This window comes from Toxorhynchites rutilus, chromosome 1 (genome assembly GCF_029784135.1).
Source record: "Toxorhynchites rutilus septentrionalis strain SRP chromosome 1, ASM2978413v1, whole genome shotgun sequence".
In the NCBI taxonomy this organism is placed as follows: domain Eukaryota; kingdom Metazoa; phylum Arthropoda; class Insecta; order Diptera; family Culicidae; genus Toxorhynchites; species Toxorhynchites rutilus.
This window is the reverse complement of record NC_073744.1, coordinates 45,380,153-45,408,053: the sequence shown is the minus strand read 5'-3', so window position 1 is coordinate 45,408,053 and position 27,901 is coordinate 45,380,153. Positions and strand designations below refer to the sequence as shown.

Below are 27,901 nucleotides of genomic sequence, written 5' to 3'. Positions count from 1 at the left end.
TGCAATTTCCGCCGATGCCGCAGAATTCAACGCAGCATCAGTCGTCTCAGCATCTACCGGTAATGCAGGTTCCAAGGCAGCCTGCTTCGGTGCAGAAGATTCCAGCGCAGCAGCATCCGGTACAGTCCACTCCGTGGCAACCTTATCAGGTACAACGATCTCCAGTGCAGTATCCACATGTGCAGCAACCACCAGCGCAGTATCCACAGGTGCAGTGTCATCCGATGATGCAGTATTCAGTTCAGGATTTACCTATGCGACAATCCCATATACAGCAACCTCCGATGCAGCAGCATCCACTGTACTATCTTCCTATACAGCCACCCCCAGCGCAGTACCCGCAAACGCAGCAGTCGACGATCCAGCCTGAAGCACAATTTGCACCGATGCAGCAGTCAACGTATCAGTCTCCTTTACAGCCGCTTCAAGCGCAAACTCCACCCACGCAGCAGTTTCTGATGCAGCAGCCTTCAACTAATAATCCTCCGAGCTCTTGGGAAGAACCACCACCAGATTGGAACCAGGAGGAGGGAGAGTCGATACCTACTCCACGACAACTTACATCACGTCAATCTTTGGCGCGCGATCTTCCGACGTTCTCAGGCGATCCAGCCGAATGGCCGATATTTATCTCCAATTTTGAGTATACGACGACGACATGCGGTTACACTCAGGGGGAGAACATGGTTCGGCTCCAAAGATGCCTGAGAGGCCGTGCACTGGAGAGCGTTCGAAGTCGTCTTGTATTTCCGGCAGCAGTACCGCAGGTGATAGAGACTCTACGCATGAGATATGGGCGACCAGAGTTGCTTATCAACGCTTTGCTGCAGAAAGTTAGAGCTATGCCCGCCCCTCGAGGAGATAAGCTTGAGGCTCTTATCGAATACGGGATGGTCGTTCAAGAGCTGTGCGATCATATTGAAGCAGCTAACGAGAGAGCGCATTTGGCGAATCTTACCCTACTACAGGAACTCGTCGGAAAGTTGCCTGCGGATCAGAAATTGATGTGGGCCGGCTACAAGCGAGGACGTGCTGTAGTTGATTTGAAAACCTTCAGTGACTATATGACTGGGGTGATGCAAGACGCTTCAAGCGTAGTGCTGTATGAATCGGACCCACGAAAGAACACCGCAAGAGAGAAATCGAAAGTGTACGTCAATTCACATAAGGCCGACGAGACAGCCACTACAACGACAACCCAGCTTAAGACCAGTAGGTGTTTACATTGCGAGAAAGAAGGTCACAAGCTTCGCGAGTGCCAAGCGTTTAGAGCGCTCTCAATCGATGATCGATGGCGACGGGTTAGGGCACTAACCTTGTGTCAAATTTGTCTGTATGGACACGGCAGAAGAGCATGCCGTATTAGCAGCAAGTGCAACGTAAACGGTTGTCAGTTCAAACACCATCCATTGCTGCACGGGAAAGCAACGACACCAGTAACGCAATTAGCGAATATCAATACCCATCGGCCCCAGGATTCCGATGTTTTGTTCCGGATCTTACCCGTGACGTTGTACGGGAAGTCGGGCCAGGTCAACACCTTTGCTTTTTTGGACGAGGGGTCATCATTAACCCTGGTCGAGGGCGGTCTGGTAGCGCAGCTTGGCATAGCAGGAGACTCGCAACCACTTTGTCTGAGGTGGACCGGAAATACGTCGAGAGTAGAGAAGAATTCAAAGACGGTGACGATTACTGTTTCGGGATTGGAACCACAGCGTCGTTACCAATTAGTGAATGCCCGTACGGTACAGAATTTGGACTTACCGATGCAATCCTTCGATGTAGAGAGGGCAACAAAGAGGTTTGCTCACCTGAGGCAGTTGCCGATTCAAAGCTACCATAACGCTAGACCAGCAATTCTGATCGGGTTAGACAACCTGAAGCTGGCAGTGCCGTTGAAGACGAGAGAGGGAGATGGATCCGGACCGATCGCTGCCAAAACGCGATTAGGATGGTGTGTCTACGGACGTCAAGGTTCACAGGTCAACGAAGGATTCAGCTTCCATATCTGCGGCTGCAACAGGGACGACGAGCTACACGAAGCTGTTAAACAGTTCTTTGCTGTGGAGGAGAGTGGAGTAAGGCAGCTTGGGGACTGTCTCAGCGCGGAAGAACAGCGAGCTCAAGAAATGCTGGAAAAAACGACGAAGCGTATCGGCCGACACTACGAAACAGGTTTACTGTGGACGGAAGAAGAAATAGAGTTACCTGACAGCTACGGTATGGCATTGCAAAGGCATCAGTGTCTACAACGAAGGATGGACCGCAACCCAGCTCTACGTGAGAATATCAGTCGTCAAATAAAAGAGTACGTAGAAAAGGGTTATGCACATAGAGCGACGCCGGCCGAATTGGAGAATGCGAACCCCAGGAAAGCTTGGTTTTTACCATTGGGAGCAGTTACGAACCCAAACAAACCTGGAAAGGTGCGACTCATCTGGGATGCAGCGGCGAAGGCCTCCGGTGTATCACTGAACAGTGTACTGCTGAAAGGACCGGACCAGCTTACCCTCTTACCCGCTGTACTTTTCCGCTTTCGTCTGTACTATATTGCTGTTAGTGCAGACATAGAACAAATGTTCCACCAATTGGGTATAATACAGGATGACAAAAACTCATTACGCTTTCTGTGGAGCGATACTGCGGATGGGCCGGTCCAAATCTACCTGATGGACGTTGCGACGTTCGGTGCTACGTGCTCACCTGCTTCGGCGCAGTACGTCAAAAACGTGAATGCCCAGGAACACATCATGCGATACCCAAGAGCTGTCGAAGGAATTTTAAAGAGCCACTATGTCGACGATTACCTCGACAGTTTCGGCACCGAAACGCAAGCGGTGAAGGTTTCGGCAGAAGTACGGCTAATTCATCACAACGGAGGATTCCATCTACGAAACTGGAGATCAAACAGTGAAAGGGTCCTAACGGAACTCGGAGAACCAGCGGTAATAGACAGCAAGAACCTTAACCTAGATTGCGGCGAACAAGTGGATCGCGTGCTTGGAATGCTGTGGACCTCAAGCTCTGACGAATTGAGCTTCTCCACCCGTATGAGCGATGAAGTTACGAACCTTCTGCACCATGACACCCGGCCGACGAAACGTCAGGTACTACGGTGCGTAATGTCGTTGTTCGATCCCCTGGGATTACTTGCGCCGTTTATAATCCATGGAAAGGTGCTTATCCAAGAATTGTGGCGAGCTGGAACGCAGTGGGATGAAACAGTAAGCGATGAAGTGTTCGAAAACTGGAACCGCTGGACAAGGATGATAGAGTTCATTTCAACATTGAGAATACCCAGATGTTATTTTCCCCGAGCCACAGAAGACACGTATGAGGATGCTCAGCTTCACGTATTTGTCGATGCAAGTGAGATTGCTTATTCGTGTGCAGCTTATATCCGAACGACCGTAGGCGACTGTGTGTTAGTTTCCGGAAAATCCAAGGTAGCTCCTCTAAAACCGATGTCCATCCCGAGGCTCGAGCTGCAAGCATGCGTCCTTGGGGCGCGTCTTCTTAAATTCGTGCAAGACAATCATCCGGTTGTGTTCTCCAAGAGATTCCTTTGGACAGACTCTTCGACAGCAAGATCTTGGATACGGTCGGACCCGCGACGCTACAAACTCTTCGTAGCTCATCGGGTAGGCGAGATATTGGAGATCACGGATGTCAGTGAATGGCGGTGGGTACCGTCCAAACTTAACCCTGCAGATGAAGCTACCAAGTGGGGCCGAGGACCTTATTTCCACTCAGATAGCCAATGGTTTAACGGGCCGGATTTCCTGCGACTTCCCGAGGAGAAATGGCCGCAAATGACTGGAACGGTGGAGGTGACAACCGAAGATGCTAGACCTTCGGTGTTGTTTCATTTCGCGATGGAACCAGTGCTGGATTTCGAACGATTTTCGACCTGGAAGAGGATGTTACGCACTACGGCTTACGTTCTACGTTTCTTCTTCAACATCTCTAAACCGGAACAGAAGCGGTGCGGATCCCTTACACAAGCTGAACTGCTCGACGCTGAACGGACGATAATGAAGCTGGTCCAACGAGAAAGCTATCCAGACGAAACGGCGGTTCTTGAACAGGGAGATTCTCAACAAAAAGGTCATGGGTCCATTGATCGAAACAGCAAGCTGTACCAATTAATGCCCGCAGTAGATGAAAATGGTTTGCTGAGGCAACAAAGTCGTGTAGCTGCGGCAAAAGAATTGGAATTCGATGCCCGGTTTCCATTCATCCTGCCACCAAAGCACCGAGCAGTGAGACTTCTGGTGGAAGATTATCATCGTCGCTATCGACATGCGAACAACGAAACCGTCGTTAACGAAATGCGCCAGCGCTTTACCATCTCGAGTCTACGTCAGCTTGTTAAGTCAGTGGTCTATAAGTGTCAGCTGTGCAAGATCCGCAAGGCACGTCCCAGCAATCCACCGATGGCGGCACTTCCTCCAGCCCGCCTAGCGATGCATTACCGTCCGTTCACCTACGTAGGCCTGGATTATTTTGGCCCGTTCCTGACGAAAGTTGGAAGATCGAACGTGAAGAGATGGATCGCCCTCTTTACGTGTCTCACCGTTCGGGCTGTTCATCTTGAAGTTGCCTATAGTCTGTCAACGGCTTCCTGTATCTCCTGCGTACGACGATTCGTCGGTCGTCGAGGGTCGCCAATGGAAATTTTTAGCGACAACGGTACGAACTTCCAAGGTGCGGAACGTATACTTCGTGAGCAGATCGACAAAGAGTTGTCTGTGACATTCACCAGCACAACGACGAAGTGGAGTTTCATACCTCCCGGGGCTCCACACATGGGGGGCGCTTGGGAAAGGTTGGTACGGTCTGTCAAGTCGGCTATGAAGGATGCATACATGGAGGGGAAATTAAACGATGAAGAACTTTTAACGCTGGTTGTAGAAGCGGAGAGAACGGTTAATTCGAGGCCTCTGACATACTTACCCCTTGACTCCGAGGAGTCAGAAGCTTTAACACCCAATCACTTCCTTTTGGGAAATTCTAGTGGAGCGAAGCAGACTGGTGTGGGGATTAGCGAATCCCAAAATAATTTGCGGGAAACCTGGGGTGGAATTCAACGGCAACTGGACAAGTTCTGGCAGCGTTTTCTGATCGAATATCTACCGGTCATCCGTAGGCAACCAAAATGGTTCGCCGAAACCAAACCTTTGCAGGTCGGCGATCTAGTGCTGGTTGCAGACGGAGGAAAGCGCAACGAATGGGCCCGAGGCAAAGTGACCCAGGTCTTCCAAGGCTGTGACGGCAAGATTCGGCAAGCCTTAGTGCGAACGCAACAGGGAATCTTCAGGCGGCCGACATCAAAACTCGCCGTGCTCGACGTGGATGCTCGTGCTGTCCCAGGAGACGGTGGGAAGCACCGGGGGGAGGATGTTGACAACGGTACCGTCGAGCTGGCCACCCTGTCTCTACCGGTTCCACCGCTTGAACGATAAACTGTCAGCTGCGATGTTGTGATGAATTGGGGCTATAGAAAAGAAATGTATACACAAAACAATAGAAAACATATCTCATGTGCGGTGAAATAGTTTTGTAAATTTATTTAAATCAATTTGAAAATTACGTGAAATTGGATTTCAAGCTTATTATCTAGTTCTAGATCTACTTACGAACTAGAAAAGGTAAAATTACTTAAACCAATAGCTTAATCTAGAGCTTAATTGTACTACTGAACCTACACACTACTTAGGATCTAAATCTAACCTGAAGTTCGACGGTAAATTGAAAGGCCAACCTATTGAAGGACCACTGAAAATGTAAGCAAATGAAATTATAAAGCTAAACTAAAACTAATGCTTAACTAACTTGCAGTTTGAAACAGTAAATAAATATTCGTTACAAAAATCAGTGCGTTGCCTTTCACTGCTGTCGCAACACATAGATTTATTTGACTTAGGCTTATATTTATGTAGATCTAGACTATTTAGACTTGTGATTAAAAATGATACATGATGGCTCTTTGTCTTCTTCTGCATAATTGAATAAACAGAAGAAAAGGGTAATAAGGGCTTTAACGGTAGTTTTGTGTACATTTTTGAACAAAATGTGGTTCCGGATTCTACCACGTTATCTTATTTAAGGAATACAAGTTCATACAGTAAACAGTTTTTCCCGGGCTTCCATTTGATGTATCAAAAGAGAAGCCACGTACCACGTAAATCGAAGCTCTCTGACTGGGATAAGCGGGAAATAGCTAGAACAGCTTCGAATACCTCAAAATCGCAAAATCGCTTATGCAAATAAAGCAATATTTCAATTTAAATGTTACTCGGGTGACAATTCGTCAAGTTTCGGTGAAAAATCCTCACATAAACCTTACATAAGGGTTAAAAAGGTTAAAACTCCTCATCTTACACCATCTCACATCGGAAGGCGTCTGAGTTTTGCCAAAACTCACATGAAACGACAGTGGGGCATGGTATGTTGTGACAAAGAATGTTTCCAAAACAATACATTTTGCTATATACTTCACTGATAAAAAAAAAGTTCAATTAGGATGGTTCTGACGGTTTCAACGGGTCCTTGCGTGATTTACGGAAGAAGGAACAGTATTTTTCAAACAGGAATTTTGGTGGAGGCTCGTGCATGGTTTGGGCGGTATTCTGTGCAACCGGAAAGCTCAAGCTCAATCTAAACTAAGGCACCCGGGGGAATTGCAAATGTATGGAAGGAAGGAAGGTATTGAATTAGAGAGACTTTAAACTCTAAGAGTTCATTCGTCTCTTACGTGCAAATGTATGAAAGTCGGGGGCGTTTTTATATTGCAAGTAAGGTGAGTGATACAATTAATTCTAGCAAATTAAATTTAAATTTGGAATTTTGACGTTGGTTGCTTCGTGAAAATTCATATCAATGAACGATCGTGTATTGTGTGATCGTGTAAATTTAGCACAAGTGTAAGCGTAAAATTGGTACTGGTAGCAGTTGTGTTAAAAATGACTTGATGTATAAAACGATTTATTTCAATTTTCATAAATGAAAACCAAGGTGTGTTCCCGCTCGAGAACGGGTCGTTTGGTTTAAGATGTCTGTTTTGTGATGTTAATTTTCACTCAAGGAAAGTTTATACAGCGAGAAAAATTTGAAAAGTTAAGAAATATTAGAAAAAAATGATTGCTCTACATATAGTATTAGGTGTGGCTGAAATGACTTGAGTTTGAGAACACGAAACATAATAAACAACATAAATTCAAAAAGGTCGCCGCCACTAAATGGTCGACTATGTATTTTTTGCAATCCCCTCAATGTCAGTATCAAATGAAATGATTAGACTAATAGAATACAGTATACATGAAAATATTCCGAAGAAAATTAGGTAAGAAATAAACATTGGATTTTCATTATCCATATCCGTATGAATAACTGTATTCTACTAGTCAAGCCCTTTCATTTGATACCCATATTGATGGGGTTCTGAGAAAATATGCAATCCGCCATTTTGTGGTGGCCGCCATCTTGGATTTGCATTTTCCATAAATAGCTTTACTCTACTAGTAAAGCCCTTTCAGTTGATACCCACATTGATGGAGTTCTGAGAAAATATGAAATCTAGATGGAGTTTAGATTTTGAAAGCATGTTTATTCCACTTGAATATCCATCATTATTTTCGCCTCCCAATGGAAGCACACGATAATGACGTCTACGCGAATATACTCCTCAAAATCAGAATCCGAATTGGATTACGATTCCAATAACAAAAAAACAAACGCAGCAGGTTTTCCATTTTCATATTTTTTTTTCAGATTTCCCAAAACAATACTCGGAACTTGACAGTTTAGTATAGTTGTATTGGTGAACCCGAGTGTACATCCGTAAATCATCTCAGTGCGAAACTAACAGCTTTCGGGGTGAACCTAGTGCGGAAGTGGGTTGAAACTGAGTGAATAAAAAAACGTTTTGTCAGTAGTCGCACTGGGACTGGAACTGAACAAAAACGAATTCGCTATTAGTAAGTCGCAACGCGCTAAAACACATACAGTAACATTTTAGAGCGCAAAAAAATAGACTCTGAGCAAAAAAATCCCGAATTAGTGAAACAATTCCCGACTTATTGCCGCATTTTTTTCCGATGGATTTTGATTCCCAACTTTTTCCCGCGTTTCCCGCTTTTCTCGAACGGGTGGCCACCCTGTAGCAAGGAAGTGAATAATTCAGTTTAAAAAATCTTGAGTAAATTATTGAAAATCCAACGTACAAAACAAATATATCATTGCTCGGATTTGAATGTGATACATCACATGAAAAAACAAACGCTCTGAGCCTTTCTTCTCTACTGGAACACAGTTGATGTTGCTTTATGTTTCCTCGCATGGTGATTTGTTTTTCCTAAAACATGAACCATTTCGATTTGTTTACTAACCGCCAAAAATAACAATTCCGACCATCCCGACGCCTAAATGTATTTGTTCGATAATATTAATATTAGTCTGATCTCTTCATTAAATTGTTCCGCTGCGATCCCTATATCGACTTCTTTGTATCCTCTCCCTCTCTCTGCTATGTCCTAGTAAATACACAACGCGCGTGTCGACTATTCAACTCTTATTCGTAAGTAAGGTATAGTAAGTTAGTAACAAATTGATAAGGTTTTTTAGAGCTCTTCGTTTACTACCTCTTTTTTATCAATAGATTTGAGTAACGCTTGTATTCAAGCTTTTTGTCGAAAACTAAACACAATATGCATTACTTTATTAGATGACTCGGTTCCGTTTGTAATCCCTAGTGTCGTAATGTTGTACTGTTCTCAATTTGCAAATTTCAGCTTGTTATCACTTTGGATACATACAATAATGTTTTCATTTGAAACATAGCTCAATAAACTCTATCGAGACTGTTTAATTTGATTGAGGCTTAAAATCTTGGAAATCGGTCTGTTTTTTGTATCCTAGAGATTCCTATTAGTTCCTATATTATTAAAGCGAAAGTCACGATTCCAGTGATATTGCAATTTTTCAATTAATAAGTAGCTCCTACTTCATAACAAACAAAACATGTTCCATCAAATGACTGTACGCTATACACTAAATTAAAGTAGTATAAAACTGATGAAAGATTGTGGTACTATACCTTTGCTGGTTCTCTATTTTACTGGTTCTATAGTACAATAACTTTCAATTGAAACTTAGTATTAGCTAACAATTCCAATTAGTCCCTGATATATCTGTACTCCATCGCCGGAGTAAACATCTGGTTGTTTAAGCATAACTCAACCCAAGTGGGAGAAACCGTTTAAACGAAAACAATCTTGAATAACGGAAGTTAAAATCAAAATTTGAGAATTTTAAACTTATTTATTATGTTATCCACCATCTTTATGCTCAAATGTTCAAATGTGAAAAATATTCTTATGAAAGTATAGCGTAATATTTGCATTCGAAATCATGTATCACTGCTTTATCAGTAAGGTCAAATAAATACTACTGAAACACCTAAATTTAGAAGAGTGGAAACCTAAGACAAAGAACAGCACTTAAATATTCTTATCCGATCCGAAAGATCACTATTTTCCAAATGTCTCGTAAGGAGCATCTCAAATGTATGGTAAACAAGACGTATAAAATATTAAAATAAACTTGACCTTCTAGACAGGTATGTATGGTTATAGATGTATGTGTGTTGTAGTGATCTCCGCGAAGCAGTCGGCTCCCACAGTCGGAATTTACCGTGTCACGGACTCCAGCATCTCCACGAACAACTTGTTCATCGTAACGTTGCCCTCTATGTGTACATTAGTCCAAAATTTTCGGATTATATGATCGGCCTGGCGGAGCGAGGGCAGAAGTAAGAGCAACTGTTGCTGGTGTGATACCGCCTGATTGTGCCTGGAATGAGAATGACAATGAAAATGAGCGTAGAATATTCTCTTGTTCTACATGCTTAGGGTTATTATAGAGCAATTCCGAATGAAATCGACAAATGGCAAATCATGAGTATAGACACTTTTAATCAAAAAAAAGTTAAAGCACAATAAATTAGAAATTAAAAGTTTTTTTTCTCAAAACAAGTACTTATTCTTATCTCAGTTATATTTTTTTCTCGTTTGCGCTCTATAACTCTTTCTAAGACACTATTTAGGACTCATGGTTTTTGAGATATAAATTATCAAAGATTTCTCTTAATAAAGTTACAAATGAGTCAAAAAAATCCCATCTGCTGTGGAAAACTCATATTTCTTCCAACCCAAACGGAAAACAAACTTTCGATTCAAAAATACAAGTTTTAAAGCAAATCTCAATTTTTCATACGGAAATTACTGCGTATTGGTGATTTGCATGATAATATACCCAATGCAAAGCATTACCTCAATCGGACTTCATTTACTAGTGCCGCAGACGTTAAAATTTGAGTTTTTGAAAACCGAAAAATCATCGGAAATCGACGTTTTCAAAAAAAAATTTAAGCAATTTTAAGACATTTGGCATCAAGAAAAAAAATTTGGAAACCCCGATTTCCGATGATTTTTCGGTTTTCAAAAAACTCAATTTTAAACGTCTGCGACACTAGAAAATGATGTCCGATTGAGCTAATACTTTGCATTGGGCATATTATCATGCAAATCATCATCACACAGTAATTTCCGAATGAAAAATCGAGATAACTATTTTTATTGCCACCCAAAACCATACGAAAAACGAAGAGTGTCGATTTCTGACAAAAAAATTTCATGAGTTATGAGTAAGTTTTCTTTGAATTTTTTTGTTTTTTGCGAAAAACGTGGATTTTCGTTTTTGTAATTGTTGATTGAGTTCATAGTTCATAGTTTTCTCGGTTAAAGATAGAGGACGCTATATTTTTTATATTTTTTTTTTTCTGGAAAGCTAAGGTTTTTTTACATAATATATTTGAAAATCAGAGATGTATTATTTTTCGTTTTTGAGTTATTATTTTGCAAATTTAACATGTTTTAAGTCTACGTTCAATATTCCTGTGTGACTAGACTAGACCTATGCAGCTACATTCCAATCTTCTTGCAAGTGTGATATTTGGTTAGCTTATTGGCTTCAATTTAATATGTCGATCATCTAAATCGGTTCGTTAGTTTAAATGTTATGATTTTTTGGATAAAGGGGGAAAAGTGATTTGTCGGACCTCCGGTTAACTTTGAAAAATCATATCTTAAAAACGAAAAAAATCTATGATAACGAGATATGTTATGTAAAAAATCCTCAGCTTTCCAGAAAAAAAAATATAAATAACTAGCTGACCCGACAAACTTCGTCCCGCCCAAAATTTGTTTTTTTTGTTATCAATACCTTCAAACATTCACGTTTTCTTACTTTGAGCAAGTTCATGGTTCCAATCACAGAACTGTTCATTGATTGATCTTCTAATCGACCCCGTTGAATTTACCTTTTGCTATAAAATTCCTAGTATTTCTAACAATATTTATCAATATAATACCAGATTATTTTCAGACACAATTCTCGTTCACGATTTTTCAACCACTTGCAAATAATATGTTACTCCGTTACATGGAATAAATGTTTTATACATAAAATATGATATAATAAAGACAGCCCTAAATCGGACAATTGCTTCCTCGAGTTTTGCTCTTATCAACACATTCAGTGATCCATTTTCATTTATATAGATAGAAGAAGATATAGGAGTGCGTTTTATCACATTAAAAAAAAGTATGGCAGTCCTTCTTAGAGAGGGGGTGGAGTGTTTAACCACAATAGAAACATTTATTGTACCCTAAAACTTCCATATGCCTAATTTGTTTCCATTTGCTTTTTTAGTGCTCGAGTAATGCAGAAATTTGTGTTTCATTTCTATGACGGACACCTACCAACACCCCCCCCCCCCTTAGAAAGGTGGGAGGATTGTTGAACCACTTTAGAAATGTTTCTTGCCCCCTAAAACCTCCACATGCCAAATTTGGTTCAGTTTACTTGATTAGTTATGCTTCATTTGTATCGCAGGCGATTCATTCCGCGTTTTGCTCACATAGCGAAACCAATGACTTCCAAGTTAAGAGGGAAACACAAGACAATAGCAATTGACGACTCATTCACAACTGCATTCGAAAATTTGAAAACCATCATGACATCAGATCTTATACTAACATACCCAGACTTTAACCTTCCATTTATTCTAACTACCGATGCCTCCAATATTGCCATTGGTGGTGTACTATCACAGATGGTAGACGGTAAAGAGAAACCGATTGCGTACTTATCTAGGACGTTATCGAAAGCCGAAGAAAAATACTCCGCGACGGCAAAAGAATTACTTGCCATCTATTTTTCTGCTAAGACTTTCCGCCCCTATCTTTACGGGAGATCTTTTACAATATACACCGACCATGAACCCCTCACTAAAGAATTGAAATTAACCGACGCAACCGGACGGGTAACCCGTCAGCGACTGTACCTTGAACAATTCGACTTCAAACTTGTTTACAAAAAAGGTAAACAAAACGTCGCGGCTGACGGACTCTCTAGAATCCCACAAGCCGAAATAAACAACCAACAGGTACTGGAAAACGAAGTTTACGATAACGACCCTATCTACGGGCCGGAAATCATAAACCGGTTTAAGAATCAAATTTTATTATACATATCTAATAAAAGAAATAAAAGTCCTCACATAATGTTTTCTGTATTTCCAGGATTTAACAGGAACATCTTCCACTCCGAGAGTTACTCGGAGGAACAACTCAAAAGCATTCTGAGAGACCATCTGTCTCCAGGAACTACGAATGGAATTTTCGCGCCACCAGAGGTTGCAAAACTCTGCTCAAAAATTTTAAAAAAACATTTCAAACAAGGCATGAAAGTAGAGTTTTGTAACTTAAAACTCCCCGACCTTCTGTCAGAGATTGATCAGCAGGACTTTATACAAAAGAGTCACAATTTCAACCACAGAAATTGGAGACTCACATTGGATGAAGTCCAACAATCAGTCTATTTTCCCAACATGAATTTGAAAGTCAAATCATTTGCCAAAAATTGCAACGAATGTAAATTTTCTAAATACGAACGGAAACCGTTCAAAATACATATAACCAGGAGAATTTACGGAAAACCTTTAGAAACCATTTTTATTGACGTCTATGTCAAAGAGGGTGAGAAGTTTCTCACACTTATTGACGCGTTTTCAAAATTCGTCCAAATATACAAAGTTTGTAACGAAACGGCAGACGAGTTGACCGAAACCCTGATCAAATATTTCAAAATTTTCGGATTTCCAAAAACAATTACGTGTGATCAAGCCACATCCTTTCGAAGCGCTAAATTTAAAGACTTTCTCAAAAAACACAATATAGCCCTGCATTTTGCAAGTAATAGTAACAGCAACGGTACTATAGAGCGGTTCCACAATACTCTCCTGGAGATGTATTTGGCAAACCGCGAAAAGGTGAAAATCCTTACTTTATACGAAGGTCTTTCACTGGTAACCGCACTGTATAACGAGACAAAGCACTCTGCTACAAAATTAACCCCGAAATCAATCGTCTTCGGAAATTCCACTTCACTAGACTCAAACGACATTAATAACCACAAAATGAAAATGATACAGACAGCTAGAGGCAACACTCCACTACTCAAAAATAAATTTAGAAGACAACCAGAAGTACGAAACAATTACCCAAAAACATGTCCTCGTTAAAAGTAAGGCGAAACCAACACCCTACACCCAACGATACCGACAAATAGAAATGAAAGAACAAACAGACAAAACTGTGACGGACGAACACGGTATCAAGACACATAAACTAGACATGAAAAGACAAACATAGAACTATACGAATGATACTGTACACTAACAAGACACTCCCTACTACCTCTATTTGCAGACTATGCCTATTAATAACGATTGTCATGGCGGACATACACGTTCACAAATTAAACCGCAACCCAATAGCAGTTATTCCTTTAGGACAGGCCAGTATTAGTAATAATAACGTCAGAATTCTGCACAAAATTGACATAAAAACCATAGAAACCATAATAGATTTTCTGAATGAAGCCGCCACGAAGAAGATTGTAAATAATAAATTATTAGGTCCATTAATAAAAGCCAAACAATACAAACTAATGAGGACATATAAAAAATTAAAACACTCAGGGAACAAGAGATTCAAAAGATGGAATAGCCTAGGCACTGCATGGAAATATATTTCAGGAAGCCCAGATGCAGACGATTTGATAATAATTAACAGTACTACAAATTCACTCATTCTACAAAACGATAAACAGATAAGAATAAATAAACAATTTGAAGACAGAATAGTAAATTTAACTAAATCAATATCAGTATTAGCTTCCAATAGCGATATGATTAGGAACGAATCGCTAGACGGATTCGATTCAGTAAACCTATTATTCAATATAGATGAATGAATCAATCAATTAGAAGCAATCGAGGAGGCGATCACCTTAGCTAGATTCAGCATCCCAAGCAGCCGACTCGTCACACATGAAGTACTACAAGCAACGCAACAATTCATAATCAACAACGGTCTAAGATTGGACTCGCTCGACAACGTTTTGAACATAGCCAGTGCATATGTTATGCATAGCAAAGAATCCATTGTTTATGCCCTCAAAATTCCTCGAATCAAAGATGTCAACTATGAATTAACATACCTGGAGCCAATAGTTAATAACGGTTCAAGGATATATCTACATTACAATTATATTCTAACCGGACCACACATATACTATGTAAAGACGGATTGTCCTAAATTAGGAAATATCTACATTTGTAACAACCCGCTATTAGAAACCATCGAAAAATGTACCCAGAAACTACTAACTGGAAATTCAGCAGACTGCCTCATGGAAAAAGCATACGGCAACAATATTATCAAGAAGGTTGATGACTTCAACATCGTTGTGAGCAATGCGAATGTGACGATGTCATCAAACTGTTTGACTCATCAGAAACAACTCGTTGGATCATTCCTAATACAACTATCGAACTGTTCCATAAACATAAACGGAGAGGAGTTTTCCAACAAAGACACCGATATACCCGCCAGATCATTTATACCAACGATCGGGTTAAAGGTAATTGCAACAAAAACTATAGATCGTATCCCGTTAGAATACTTACAGACTTACCATATCGATCACCGAGAGCACATCAAAACGCTCAACCTGACCACAACAAGCATCCAAGGCACGCTGGGAATACTATAATGGCTATGGCTCGGATCATTCTCGATAACAACACCATTTGTAACCGGAATTATTCTCGTTTGTGCTATGCGTAAGCTGGCATCATCCTGCAGCATAGGAAAGATTATCATAACAAGAAGGGAAGACCAAGAAGAAGAAAACGTAGTAACGGAAGTACGGGCGGCAGTTCCATCTATAAGACAACCAAGGTTGATTCCTCAGCAGTAATATTTGGAAAGTCGAGGACGACTTTCAAGTAGACGGGGAGCCGTTAGGAAATCAACACCTTCACCAGCGACCAATCAGAGCACATGGCGCGCAAGCCATGTGCAGCAATAGGAATGTGCTAAACAAGCACAAATAACGTTAGAAAAGAGCCACGACAACGTGGCTCGGTCTCTTTTTCCTTTGTATCGCGTAGTGCTAAGTTTGTGTCCTAATAAATTAATCTTTTTAAAAAGTGTCATTCTCTAAATCCGAACCTAACTCAATATTAATACTATTACCATTTTTCAATAAAAGGCTAGCTCAATTTGATATGTCGATCATCTAAATCGGTTCAGTGGTTCAAAAGTTATGATTTTTTGAAAAAAGTCATTTTTGGAAAAAAGAAAAGTTTATTTTTTGCACCACCCTAAAATGGAAATGAGCACCTCAACGAAAAAAAAACGGGTCTAATGTTTTACGAGAAAAAACAAAATGACCACTTTTGACGAAAATCTGAGAACCACTGTATCGGTTTGGCATTGGATGGCTGAATATATATATTCCAGAAACTTTAAAAGATAGAAAGTTGACGTCTCCGACAAAAATTCATATTTTAATAATTTAAAACTTTGTTGAATACACTATTTTGCTATCCTGAGTTTAACAAAATTTAGATTAGTTGTAAATGTTTGATGAGAACATGAAACAGTTAGAAATTTTTCTCACTGTAAAAGTACCCATCTTCCGATGTATGGGTGACTTGTTGAAAGTTGCTAGCGCTTGGGAATTTAAAAAAAACAGTTTTTGAAAAATTAATTTCAATCTATAAATCATTTTTTTTCGGTCATTTTAAGAAAAAAAAATGTTTTTGATTTATAAACTTTTGTAAACAATAAGAAAAAATGTTTGGCCCTTTTTTTTTCTTTTGAGCATCGATGTCTTCTAGCCAAAGAACTCATGGATTGTCTTGAATTATCCCATTCGTTATTTCGGACCTGTTCAATATTTTATATCACATATGATTGGCGTTCTCGAACAAAAATGATTTGCATGCACTGTAACGTTCCCTGCATATTATTTCTGTTCAAAGCCGCGAATTCCACTTCCTGCATATATACACTAAAATTTTTTATGCGTTTTTTTTTGCGCGGTTTTTTTACGAGGTTTTTTTACGAGGTTTTTTTACGCGGATTTTCCAATTAACGCGTTTTTGTTTTACGCGCTACCCGCGTAAAAAAATACCGGTGCAATATCCCATTTCTCCCCAGCTCACATCTCTCTCTTATACTCCCTCAGAGCATATAACGGTAATTAGTGCTTGTAACGGAGCTTAGCGCCTATGAAGGAAATTAGTGCCGCACCTTATCACGATTCTTACGTGGATTTTAGGTGTTGGGTAACGGGGAGTTCACCGGGCGGTACAACGGGACGGAGTTTTTACGGGCAGCGATTCGTGAAGACATTCACTGTCTACTTTGCTCTGGACGGTCCAACAGTGGTACTACACGTGCATCGGCAGTAGAGTATACAAATCACAAGGGAATCTTCTAGCAACATCAGATGACCTCAAAACCGAACTATAGCTACCAGTAAGCAACGAAATAGCAGGAAAAAACAACGGGTTTTCGGAATCAAGCAACATTCAACTTCTTCCGTTTTACGTAAGGATAGTCCCATTAGATATCTATCATTAGGTGACATGCTTTCTTTTTACGCGGATTTTCCAGGCGCCATATTTTTAATATTTTTTTGGAAAGCAGAGAATTTTTTACATGACATATCTCGAAACCAAATGGGCGTTTTTTTTTGTTTTTATGTTCCGATTTTTCAAAGTTAACCGTATTTATTCATTGTAGTTATTATTTATAGCTTACATGGTTTCGGGACCAAGGGCGCTATATATTTCTAAATTTTTTCTTGAAAGCTGATGTTTTTTCACATAACATATGTCGAAACCAGAGAGGCGTTTTTTTTTATTTTCGCTTTGATTTCCAATTTTTTAAAAATTAGATTCTGATCAAAATAAGACTCATTGACCAGTTCCTCAAAATTATTTTCCTTATAATTTCGAAAAAACTGTGAGTAATTGATCGATTCCCAATAAACATAGTTCAAAAAAAAAAAAATATCGACTCTGTAAAGCTACTGCGGTTGAGTCTTCCAAGTAAATGATTTGAAAAGAATGACCTCTGTCGCAAATCTGTATTGAACCTTAGGGTCTCAACCTGAGACTCCAATATTCTCATTTGGGTTGTATTTAGCTGCTCTAAGACTACCCCAGGACCTGTGAATGACTGGATAGACAGCAGTCCTGCCCTAAAAGGCTCGAATACCATACACTTTTCCAACGGTTCTAGCAGGTGTTAGTAGCTGATAAAGCAACTGACTGTGTGATTCAGTAAATGGTATGATTTGCCTACACAGCGTCAGGACCAGTGCGCTCAAAGCTACTTGAGGTTATGTTAGTAGCAGAACAGACCCTAGATTTGCCTTTAATTTTTCGACTAAAACGATTAGTTTTAGCTCAATCATTCCGTCTTTATTGCTTCATTTTTAAGATGTTAGGTTTAATTTTCTCCGTGATTTATATTTAGCTGAATCTGTCAATTCACAACACAATTATGGCGAAAGATAGTATAGTTACCTTATCAGCAGTACACAATCATTTAAGGCGTATAGAATGTTATCCCGAATTTTCTTCAAAGCACTGTAATTATCCAGCCGAATATCACAATTCGACAGAGACAGTGCTTTGAGCAGATAGTATTCTTCCTTCGTTGCTGAGATCTTTTCCAAACGTTGTGCAATTTGGGTGAGCTGTTAGGAGAAAAGTGCGACAATGACGTTTGAGCGTATCGGTTTTTGTCAATAACTTACATGATTATACAGGTCAGCCGCTCCGCATTCCTTAGCAGACCGTTCGTCTAACCAGAAATCAGTGGCGAAATATAATCGCCCCGAAAACGGTATCGATCGATGCGCCAGCATTAGCGTTAGTAGCTCCGCCCAACTGACCTGCAGTAATCGCATCTGATCATTCAAGGGGAGATCGGTAAAACCCGGAATCTGTTTGGCCCAACCAATTACACCAACTAACTCCTTGTCGTATATATCACTTAACACACTCAACATCTCCTGCGCATTCGCACCCATGCTCATCCGCGAGTCATTACCACCCTTCGCATCGGAATCATGATCATTAGCACTGCTGTTCATAAGATCAAACCCGTGACCGATGGTCAGCGGATCGGGCTCGAATGATGATAATACTTCGAGAATTTTAATATCCTCCAGTGATTGCGGGGTATATTGAGGATTCGATTGTGTCAACTGTAGTTGGTATGGGTTTGCACATGGGTTCCTCCGGTATTTCTGACGACCCCCGCGTACCCTATCCAACCGGACTCCCTCCTTCAGCATACCCATAAGAAGACACTTTCGGAAACGGCAAGCCTGACACGCTTTCCGCCGTCGTTTGTTGATCTCACAGTCGTTACTGGCTGGACAGGTGTATTCGATGTTACCTACGATGGGATATATAAAACAGATGTGGAATTGACGGACATTGATAAGTACATTTTAACACCAACCCTGAATGGTCCTTTTGAAAAATGCTTTACACGCTTCGCAGCTGGCTACACCGTAATGAAATCCACTGGCGACATCTCCACACACTAGGCACAACCGACGCGGTATTTCTTCCTTTATCGTGTCCTGATTTGTACTATCACTGCCGAAATCACCTATGGCTGAGGTAGTCGAACTGCAAAACTGCCGGTCTGGCGAACCAGGCGAATGTGGCGCTCCTCCACCACCGGCACTGCTGCAATTGTTGTTTCCGGAATTAAATTCCGTCAGTTGACCGATGTCATTATTGCTACTACATTTGTATTCCATCTACAATGCAAATGAAGGAAACGCTGTATGTAATCTGAGTATTTAATTTTAAAATTGTAATGGTTATCAGTATCTGATCTGAGTTTGGCTAGTGTTGATTGTTTATTATTAGATGTCATAAAAGATTATCTTCTTGATGATGATAATGACCCTCCTCATACCATGACAAAATATTTATATAACTTTAAAATTTATAATATGTATATTTAATCGAATTAACAGACCGGTAATAGAAAACAAAAATCAAAGCGAACTGACTCTGTTGCCGGCATGAATCTATTTAAACTTTAAACACTATCCGTACGGACATTGACATAATCATAGTCTCAACTTCAGACCTCAACACATGTTGTTGGTTACCTGAAAATGGTGTTTTTGAAAAAAAAAAAGTTGATGCCAAATGTGTTAAAAGTGCATGGAACGTCGAGATCTACTATCATTTCGTTTTTTTTTTCAAAAATCGAAACACTGGGACTCATCATGATGAAAAGTTCAGATCAACTCAGCTCATCTAAAAGCTTCAGCTCAGTTTTCAGTGTCGACGTCTGGTGGCGACTTTCAAGTGTTTTTCATTTAAATAAAATACTAATTTGATACACAGAAGTCAATTTTCATTCATAATTTCAATTTTAAAAACGTGTTCATTCTGCCTTAAAGTCAATTATTATCTTTGGCGCCCCCTAAACTAGTAAACAAAGCTCAATGCCGTCAACGCGAATAGAACAGTTGCAAAGACGGGGAACAAATGAAACTGAGCTTATGTCATAACGCGAAGAGCGAGAGGCGCTCAGTTCATTTGAATGTTACAGCTCACACACTCTCTGCAATTCTATAGCTCTTTTCCCTCTTGCATTATTCTCAAAGTGAGCTAAAGAGCTATTTGTTTTGCGGGCTGTGCCATGTCAACTCACTTCAAAGAGTCGATTCTTCGGGATAGCTCATGAGCGGATGGTACATCTCTAACCCAAATAGTCTGTCGGTACGCCAGACAGCAATCAGAGAAAAAAACGGGAAACAATTATTATTTTTACTTAAAAAAAACAGCATTGAATCGATCCCCTGTAGACAAGCATACAAACAGGGCAAGCAACAGAACCGTTTTGTAAAAATAAGGATTTGAATCAGTGCACTGAAACATACCATTCGTACTAAGTGTACCAAATGTACCAACCGTGCCAACTGTGCCAGTTGTGCCAGCTGTACCATTTGTGCCATTTGTGCCAACCATTGCAAGTGTACCATGGCACAGCTCCGTGTCGTACCAAATGGTACAAAATTTTGTCGTGCCATGGTACGTGCCGTGCCAATGCACAATGGTCCAGGAGATGCATTTAAGTGGAAATTAGCAATTAAATCTCGACGGTTATTCTCTAGACAAAAACTGTCTTCGACAAAGTTGTTACATATGATTGAGCGCTCTTTTTCATGTTATCAAAAATAGGGTGACCAAAATTGTCGATGAAGTAAAAAATATAACTTTCTTATGTGGAGGCGATCTGGCGTAGTGGTAACATCCATGCCTCTCACGCTCAAGGTCACGAGTTCAATTCTCACTCCCGACATTCTTCCAAAAATGGAAGTAAAAGTGACGAACCAGCCAAATGAGTTGAAAGTCACTATAATACAGATATAAAAAAAAAACTTTCTTATCTTTATAGATAGAGGTGATTTAGAAAACTATGTTATTTTTCGTGTTTGAGTAAATTAAAATTGAAATCATGAGTTTTTGGATAAAAAAAAACATCAAAAACATTGTATTAAAATATTAACAAGTTCTGCATTGCAAAATGTTGATCTTGATAAGCCCTAAAAGTCGTATGAAGACACTTTTAATGTAGAATTAAAAATATGAAAGTTAGAGCCAAAAAAAACCCACTTTTTCATGATCACCCTAATGCAACTAAGGAAAAAAGTTCTAAATCGACTATATTAAAAGATAGAAATAAAAAAGACGCGTGGGTAATGTCGGGGACATAACCGGAGTGACGTAGGACTATACAAAGGGGACAGCTTTGCTAAATGTATATTTTAAATATATTGTTTTATTTTCTTCCCCTACGTGAATACCTATCTACCTGAAAAATGGATTAGTTTACTCTTTATGAACATGTTGGGGGTTCTGAAAAGAACCTTTGGTGTTGTGTTTTTGCGTTGTTTTTACAAACTTGATTCTTGATTTTTTTCTGAAGGCTTTGTACTTATTAAATGTTCAACGCCGGGCATCTTTCAGCGTATGTACATATCGTACAATCAAAATGATGGCTGTGATAGGGAATGCATAGGTGGTCATCAGCTCATTCACTATCATATCGTTCAGTATTGAGCACATATTGAGCAGGTTTTGGAGACGAACTCTACGATCTGTCGAGAAATAAACGAGCTATAAGCGTTCTGAAAAACCAACAGTAAATACAGGGACGGATGATCTTCGGATTAAAGTCCTTTAAAATAAGAACAGAGCAGCAGGAAATACATAGCTCATCATGTTGCTCCTTAGTTATCTTTCTATACAATGCAGATGTAAAGTCAGTCGATTTTCAACATCAGTTATCAACCTAAGAAAGCAGTTCTTGCTACCGAGAAAATTCGTTAATGCCATCCTGCATACAATGTGTTGTAATTTGAAGCCACTTTTAATTCGGAAACCATGCATGGGTTTGTGAAAACTGAATGATCGATTTAACACATTAAGGACCACACGTTGAAGGACAAACTTGAACGTTTCGTTTGTTCGGATTCCACGAATAAGATTGTTTTCTTCGATGTGGATGAGACAAAGATGAGCCATCGGTAGGCCTTGTTAGATTCCTGGCAAACCAAGGATTTAACCTCCATGTGTAGAAACACGGGTTATTTCGTAATCCATCCGTAACAGACGGAACGCGAAACACGATAAATCTCGTGAGCGGTCCGCAATGTGTTAAAAGACCCCAACCACCAATAAGTTCAAGAACAAGCATAAACAAAATAAATCAGTTTATATTATATGTCATATTATGTTACTTTAGAATGCATTGGTATTGTGAAAACTTTTAATAACTCTTCTTTGAAAGGTTTAATGGCCCTGAAAAGCGCCGTGTTTTACGGTGGCTGGTTTTGCCACCACAGCATAACTATAAACCATAATAACCATAAACAGTATAAACAAACTTTTTCCTTCTTCTACCTGCTGTCGTTTTGCGATTGCGTTTGCCACCGAACCGAATGTGCTCTGTTCTGTAGGCGGGTTTTCTTATTGTCGTGAGCAGCTTTGCAAGCCAACTCGAGCACTCCGGCGGCCGAAATTCTATAACCGCTATTAGGTATACTCCGGCACCAATCCGTTGATGCGATGTGATGTGAAACGATGCCATACAACCACACTGATTTACGGTTTGAAAGAGAATGATATATTTTTCAGCGGATCCGCGCGTTTTGTACTTTAGCGGTACACGCTCACAGGATAGAGACAAATCGGCAGACTCAGCCAAAGGGGCGAGTCCAACGAGACGAACGAATGAGCGTTAAAAGGGAGCGATGGCAAAAAAATACATTCATTACGATTTGTTCGCTCGTTGGATTCACATGCAGGCTAAAAAGGGTCCTTTTCAGGATCACAAAATTATCTTTAATCTAAAGAGTTTATTGTTTCGTTATCACTCGATATCCCCATCTTGATCGGCTAAACCTTCCTTTTTAACGATTGCGTTTGCCACTCGCCACAGCTTTCACAGTTGGAAATTTTCTTCCCATCCAGCTTGTGACATGTTGTACAGTAAATTGTATTTAATGCGATGTGTCGAAGCACCACTCAGTGTCGCATTGGAGGCGATTTTAACCTGTAATTGAACATTTGCGATGACAGTGGTACAGTGTCGACTTTCAATGTGGGGTCATAATTTGGACCCCGAACTCTATGTTTACAAAAATGTCCAAATAAATATGTCGCATTACAGGTCCGTCCAATTAGCTAAATGTCGAGCTAAATGTAAATTACTGTACTTTCAAACTAGAAGCAATTCAAGAATTGGTGAAAATTGAACAACAACGAATTTAATTTTAGTCTCATCATTGCCCCAGATTAATGAAGGAAGGAAGTGATAACTACTAACTGCAACTTGCCTAATTATTTTCTAGTTTTTAGTACATTATGTGTATGATTACAATAAAACCATTCAACTTTTTTAAATTTTTATTTACCTAATTTTTTTCGAAATTTTTTGATGATGTACTGTATTCTATTAGTCAAATCATCTCATTCGATACCGGTATTGAGGGGACCTTTTTGAATTTATGTTTTTCATAATGTAGTGTGTTCTCCAAATCAAGCCATTTAGCCATTTTTTAGCGGCGGCCAAATTGAATTTCAGGGGGTCTCCGTAGCCACATTGGTTGCGCGTTCGCTTAGTAAGCGATCGATCGTGAGTTCAAAACTCAGGGCCCTCATTTGACCATCTTTGTGTTGTTACAGAATTACTACGTCCACGCAACAATCATCAGCGATGGAGATCGATCCACGGTCGAAATAAGATCGGTTCATCCATACAACTGCGCTGCTCTGCAAGACACATCGGGCTGCTGTTCTATAAATAACTCAACAATGATCAATCAACTGTCTCCGCTGTCCGGTGGTCTAACTGGATAATGGAAGAACAGAAAGAGTACTCTTACGCCTAAATGGCTACTGTGTAAATGTACCATATGCAATGGTATAGAAGGAATACTGGCAAATGGCAGCTGTGTAATGTGCTAATTATAGATATGATAACCATGTGACATGTACACGATTAAAATTCGGCTCTGTTACAGCTAAAATGCTAATGAGCCTAAAATAAATAAATGGGATAAAAAAAATGAATTTCTAATTTTTATTAATGTGGGACAACCTTACAAACACACAAACATACATACAAACAGTTCAAGTTGAATAAAACCGTTTAATAAAGTAAATGGATATTTTGGCCAATTTGGATGTGAATTTTTCATAAATAGCTGTGATCTATTATCCAATCCCTTTCATTTGATACCCATATTGATGGGGTTTTGAGAAAATATGTAATCCGCCATTTTGGATTTGCATTCCTCATGAATAACTGTGTTCTACTAGTCAAGCCCTTTCATTTGATACCCATATTGATTGTGTTTCGGAAAAAAATATATACAGGGACGACAAACATCGATATAACGTACCCTCGTTATAACGTACCCTCGATATAACGTCACTCGATATAACGTACATCTTACCTCGATATAACGTACACATTTCCAAAATGTAAAGGAAGAAAATTTTCAATATTTTTTTTCTGATAGAACAATGAAGTATCTGTATTGTGATGCTAAAACAAGTTTTGTACCTTCAATCAATCCCGAAATACAGCTGGTTTTGTAATTCCGGATTCTAAACGAATCAAGCTTTAATCAACAGTACGAAGGGAAACATCATGAGAAAGGCTGGTTTCGTCTTCTGATTGAAGTTATTCATTAACTTTACTAAATCAGCAACTTAATAATGTATTATAGACTACGTTTGTGAGTACTTTATTATGCTTCGATATAACGTACAATTCGATACAACGTACAATTTTGAAAGTGAAATGTACGTTATATCGAAGTTTACCTGTATCGCCAATTTGTTGTGGCAGCCATTTTGGATTTGCATTCCTCATGTATAACTGTGTTCTACTAGTTAATCTCTTTCATTTGATACCCGCATTGATGGGGTTTTGAGAAAATATGTAATCCGCCATTTTGTAACGGCCGCCATCTTGGATTTTTAAAATCATGAAATACGCAGTTTTATAATGACTGCATAGATAAATGTTTGTTCCAAATTTCAGATCGATTGGTCAACTGAAATGGGTTCAATTTTATTGTAGTGACCTTTGTGCTTGATCCACTGTAGAGGAGATTGCTCTGAGACATACTGCCTGCCGAGGACGGCGCCGGGCTGCAGCAGGAGGTTTCTATCAGTTCCTGTTTGATTCGAGCGGGCGTACCATCGCCTGCCATCATAGAGACCTGGAAAGAAGCGAACGAAGAGAGAGAGAAAAAAAAACTAATTAATTTCCTTGCAGAGCGACTTCCTTCAGAGGTTTAATTCATAATGAACTAAAATATATTACATCTGTGAATTGTTCGGTTCACCTGGATTGCTCGTTTCGATTCTTGTTTTCTTTTTCTTGGCTTTGGTCGGATACACAGCACGCATTCAATGGATTAGTAGCAGACGACACACGCTTGATCACCTAACCGAATGGGAGTGAATGTAAGCTACACTGTAGGGGAGAACGGGGGCTTATCCAAACCGACTACATAAAAGATGTAACATTCGAAAGGTAGACCCGATTTTCCAAACAAAAAAAATCAAAACGTTCGAATGTACCCATGAAAGGGGTTCAATGGCACACAGTGTGGGTGGAGAAATTTAGTACATAAGAATATAAACAACAAAATGAATGAAGAAGTATTAATTAATTACCCATTTGTATATTTGCTCATACCTCATTATTTTTTCTCATTTTAGAGGTATCGAGATCGAAGCACGCGCTAGATGAACATGATATATAAGAGCTATTTTTTTATGAAATATCAAAGAAGATAAAGTTAAGCTCATGTAAAAAGTCAACAATATTCCAAAACATATATAATATCGTTATCGGTTCAACTGACAGTCCGGCGAATCGCAATGCGATAAGGCTCTTAGAGCCCATTTGTTTCAAACCGATTTGTAATTGTATAGACCGACTCGTATACTAACTTGCACTCTGTAAACTCGGTATAGGATTGGATTGGTTCAGCTATTGTATGAATGTACCCCGTGTTCGAACAAGCCCCTCTTTCCCCTATAGCAGAGCAAAAGAAGGACGGATGATAAACTCATCGTCTCGACACACATACACAAAACGCCACTGCCCACCACATATTTTGGACATCGATTGACGTTGAAGACACGGCGATTTGGACAAATGATCGCTCAAATCCAACAACATTGTAAACTTTTTGACGCGTTCCTGTGGGAAGAAGGATGAGGACAGGGCAAATAATAAACCAACAAAATAAAACCCCCAAAAAAAACCGCAAGAGAGCGATTAATCTACCAGACGAGATGCATTCGCAAATTAAAGCTGGCGGAAATTACGCTGCACTTAAGTGGTAAAGTGTTATAAAAGTAATCATCAATCCTCATTTGATGTGCAGTGGAAGTTGCGAGGGTGGCTAATCCCAACCGTGTGCGGCAGCGTAGAACGAAGCGATACAATCAGCACAATCATGCAAAATCGTAAATGAAATGCAGAATCATTATAATGTTGGGGAAGGTGATCATATAAACTAGAGATGTAGTTGGGAACTATAGAAAATTAATATTTATCGATAGCACGTTGCTCAAAAATAGAGGTTACCACTAACAAAAAAATGCCGATTTCCTTGGAGGACTATGTATCAGAAATAGCATTGGTATCACAGGTAGAAATTCTCACGGTTAGGGTTGGAAATCAGGATTCACTCCTGATTCGACGCAGTGATATACTCGTTAATCGCTAGTTTCCGGATATCCATCGATTATGTTGTTCATCTTCAGTTCCATATGTCACCCAGAATAGCCGGAATAAAACGTTCTATGCTTCACCATCATCCAATCATAACCCACCCGAACTCTAGACCTGTATTTACTGGAAAAACAGCCGTACAGTAAAACCTGTTTGGTTTTTGTGCGTTTTTTATGCGAATTTTGTTGTGCAATCGCACAAAAAATGCATCAAAATCTCGTGCGATTTTTTTGTGCGGTATTTGAAAAAAAAAACAAGTGATCGGTCATTTTTTTTTCTATCTTTGATATACACTCTGTCCGACTTCTTTAAGAACAGGTGCTAATCTTTCTGCTTTGTGTCATTGTAAAAAAACAATGCTTCAATTTATATTCTAGTGTGTGGATATTGGTGTCTACCATACACTGCATGATTTTCATCAATTGTACTGGATTCCTGGCCATTGCGGTATAGGGGGCAACGAGTGAGCAGATGAACTTGCCAGGAACGGCTCAAACTCACCATTCACTGCTCCAGAACCATTCTGTGGACTTTCTGACTGTGTGTTGAAAAGTGAGCTGAATAAATGGGAAGACCGGGAAGTGACAACCTATTGGATGGCTGCAAAACTTAAACAGACGAAAAAATTTATTAAGCCGAGTATTAAAATAACTCAACAGCTGCTAAGCCTTAGTAAGAAAGACTTCAGCACATTCACTGGCCTTGTAACAGGACACTGCCCGAATAAATACTATCTTGAAAACATAGGTCTAGCACAAGATGATATTTGTCGCTTTTGTAATGCCGAAAGCGAAACCTCGGAACATTTGCTCTGTAACTGCGGAGCTCTAACTAGACGCAGACTTCAACACCTTGATAAAGCCATTCTGGAGCCCAAGGAAATTTGGTCTGCGTCGCCGATCAGGATTATAAATTTTATCAAACAGATTATTCCTGATTGGCACCTATCTCGCTGTAGCCTTCAGTCTACTCCTTCATCAATAAGTAGTATAAAAAGGGGTATACCACAATAGTTCAAAATAATGGACGCAGGGGTACACACCCAACAGGGGGAAAAAAATAGTACTGGTGCAAAAAGTATATAATCACAAGTAGCTGAGTGTATGTCAATT

The 27,901-nt window shown here is 39.8% G+C and overlaps 2 protein-coding genes across 3 annotated transcripts in view; one reads left to right on the top strand and one right to left on the bottom strand.

The window, feature by feature from the left end:
* The first annotated feature begins 62 nt into the window (after positions 1-62).
* On the top strand, positions 63-5,465 carry LOC129780525 (uncharacterized). Its single transcript, XM_055788883.1, has one exon. It carries the CDS (start codon positions 63-65, stop codon positions 5,463-5,465), a length of 5,403 nt encoding a protein of 1,800 aa, XP_055644858.1.
* Positions 5,466-8,292: 2,827 nt separating this feature from the next.
* The window catches only part of LOC129776003 (steroid hormone receptor ERR2), an 83,632-nt gene continuing 64,023 nt past the window's right edge, over positions 8,293-27,901 (bottom strand). For both annotated transcript variants that reach the window (XM_055781369.1, XM_055781362.1), the window contains exons 2-6: positions 25,123-25,260; positions 18,957-19,263; positions 18,244-18,890; positions 18,011-18,183; positions 8,293-9,852 (exon numbers count right to left, since the gene is read on the bottom strand). In XM_055781369.1, the coding sequence (XP_055637344.1) occupies positions 9,690-9,852; positions 18,011-18,183; positions 18,244-18,890; positions 18,957-19,263; positions 25,123-25,254 (1,422 nt within the window). In that variant the 5' untranslated portion in view covers positions 25,255-25,260 and the 3' untranslated portion in view covers positions 8,293-9,689. The remainder of the gene's footprint in view (positions 9,853-18,010; positions 18,184-18,243; positions 18,891-18,956; positions 19,264-25,122; positions 25,261-27,901) is intronic.

Excerpts from the sequence above, each read along its gene's own strand:
- LOC129780525 (XM_055788883.1), top strand. The coding sequence starts at position 63 with ATGCAGGTTCCAAGGCAGCCTGCTTCGGTGCAGAAGATTCCAGCGCAG.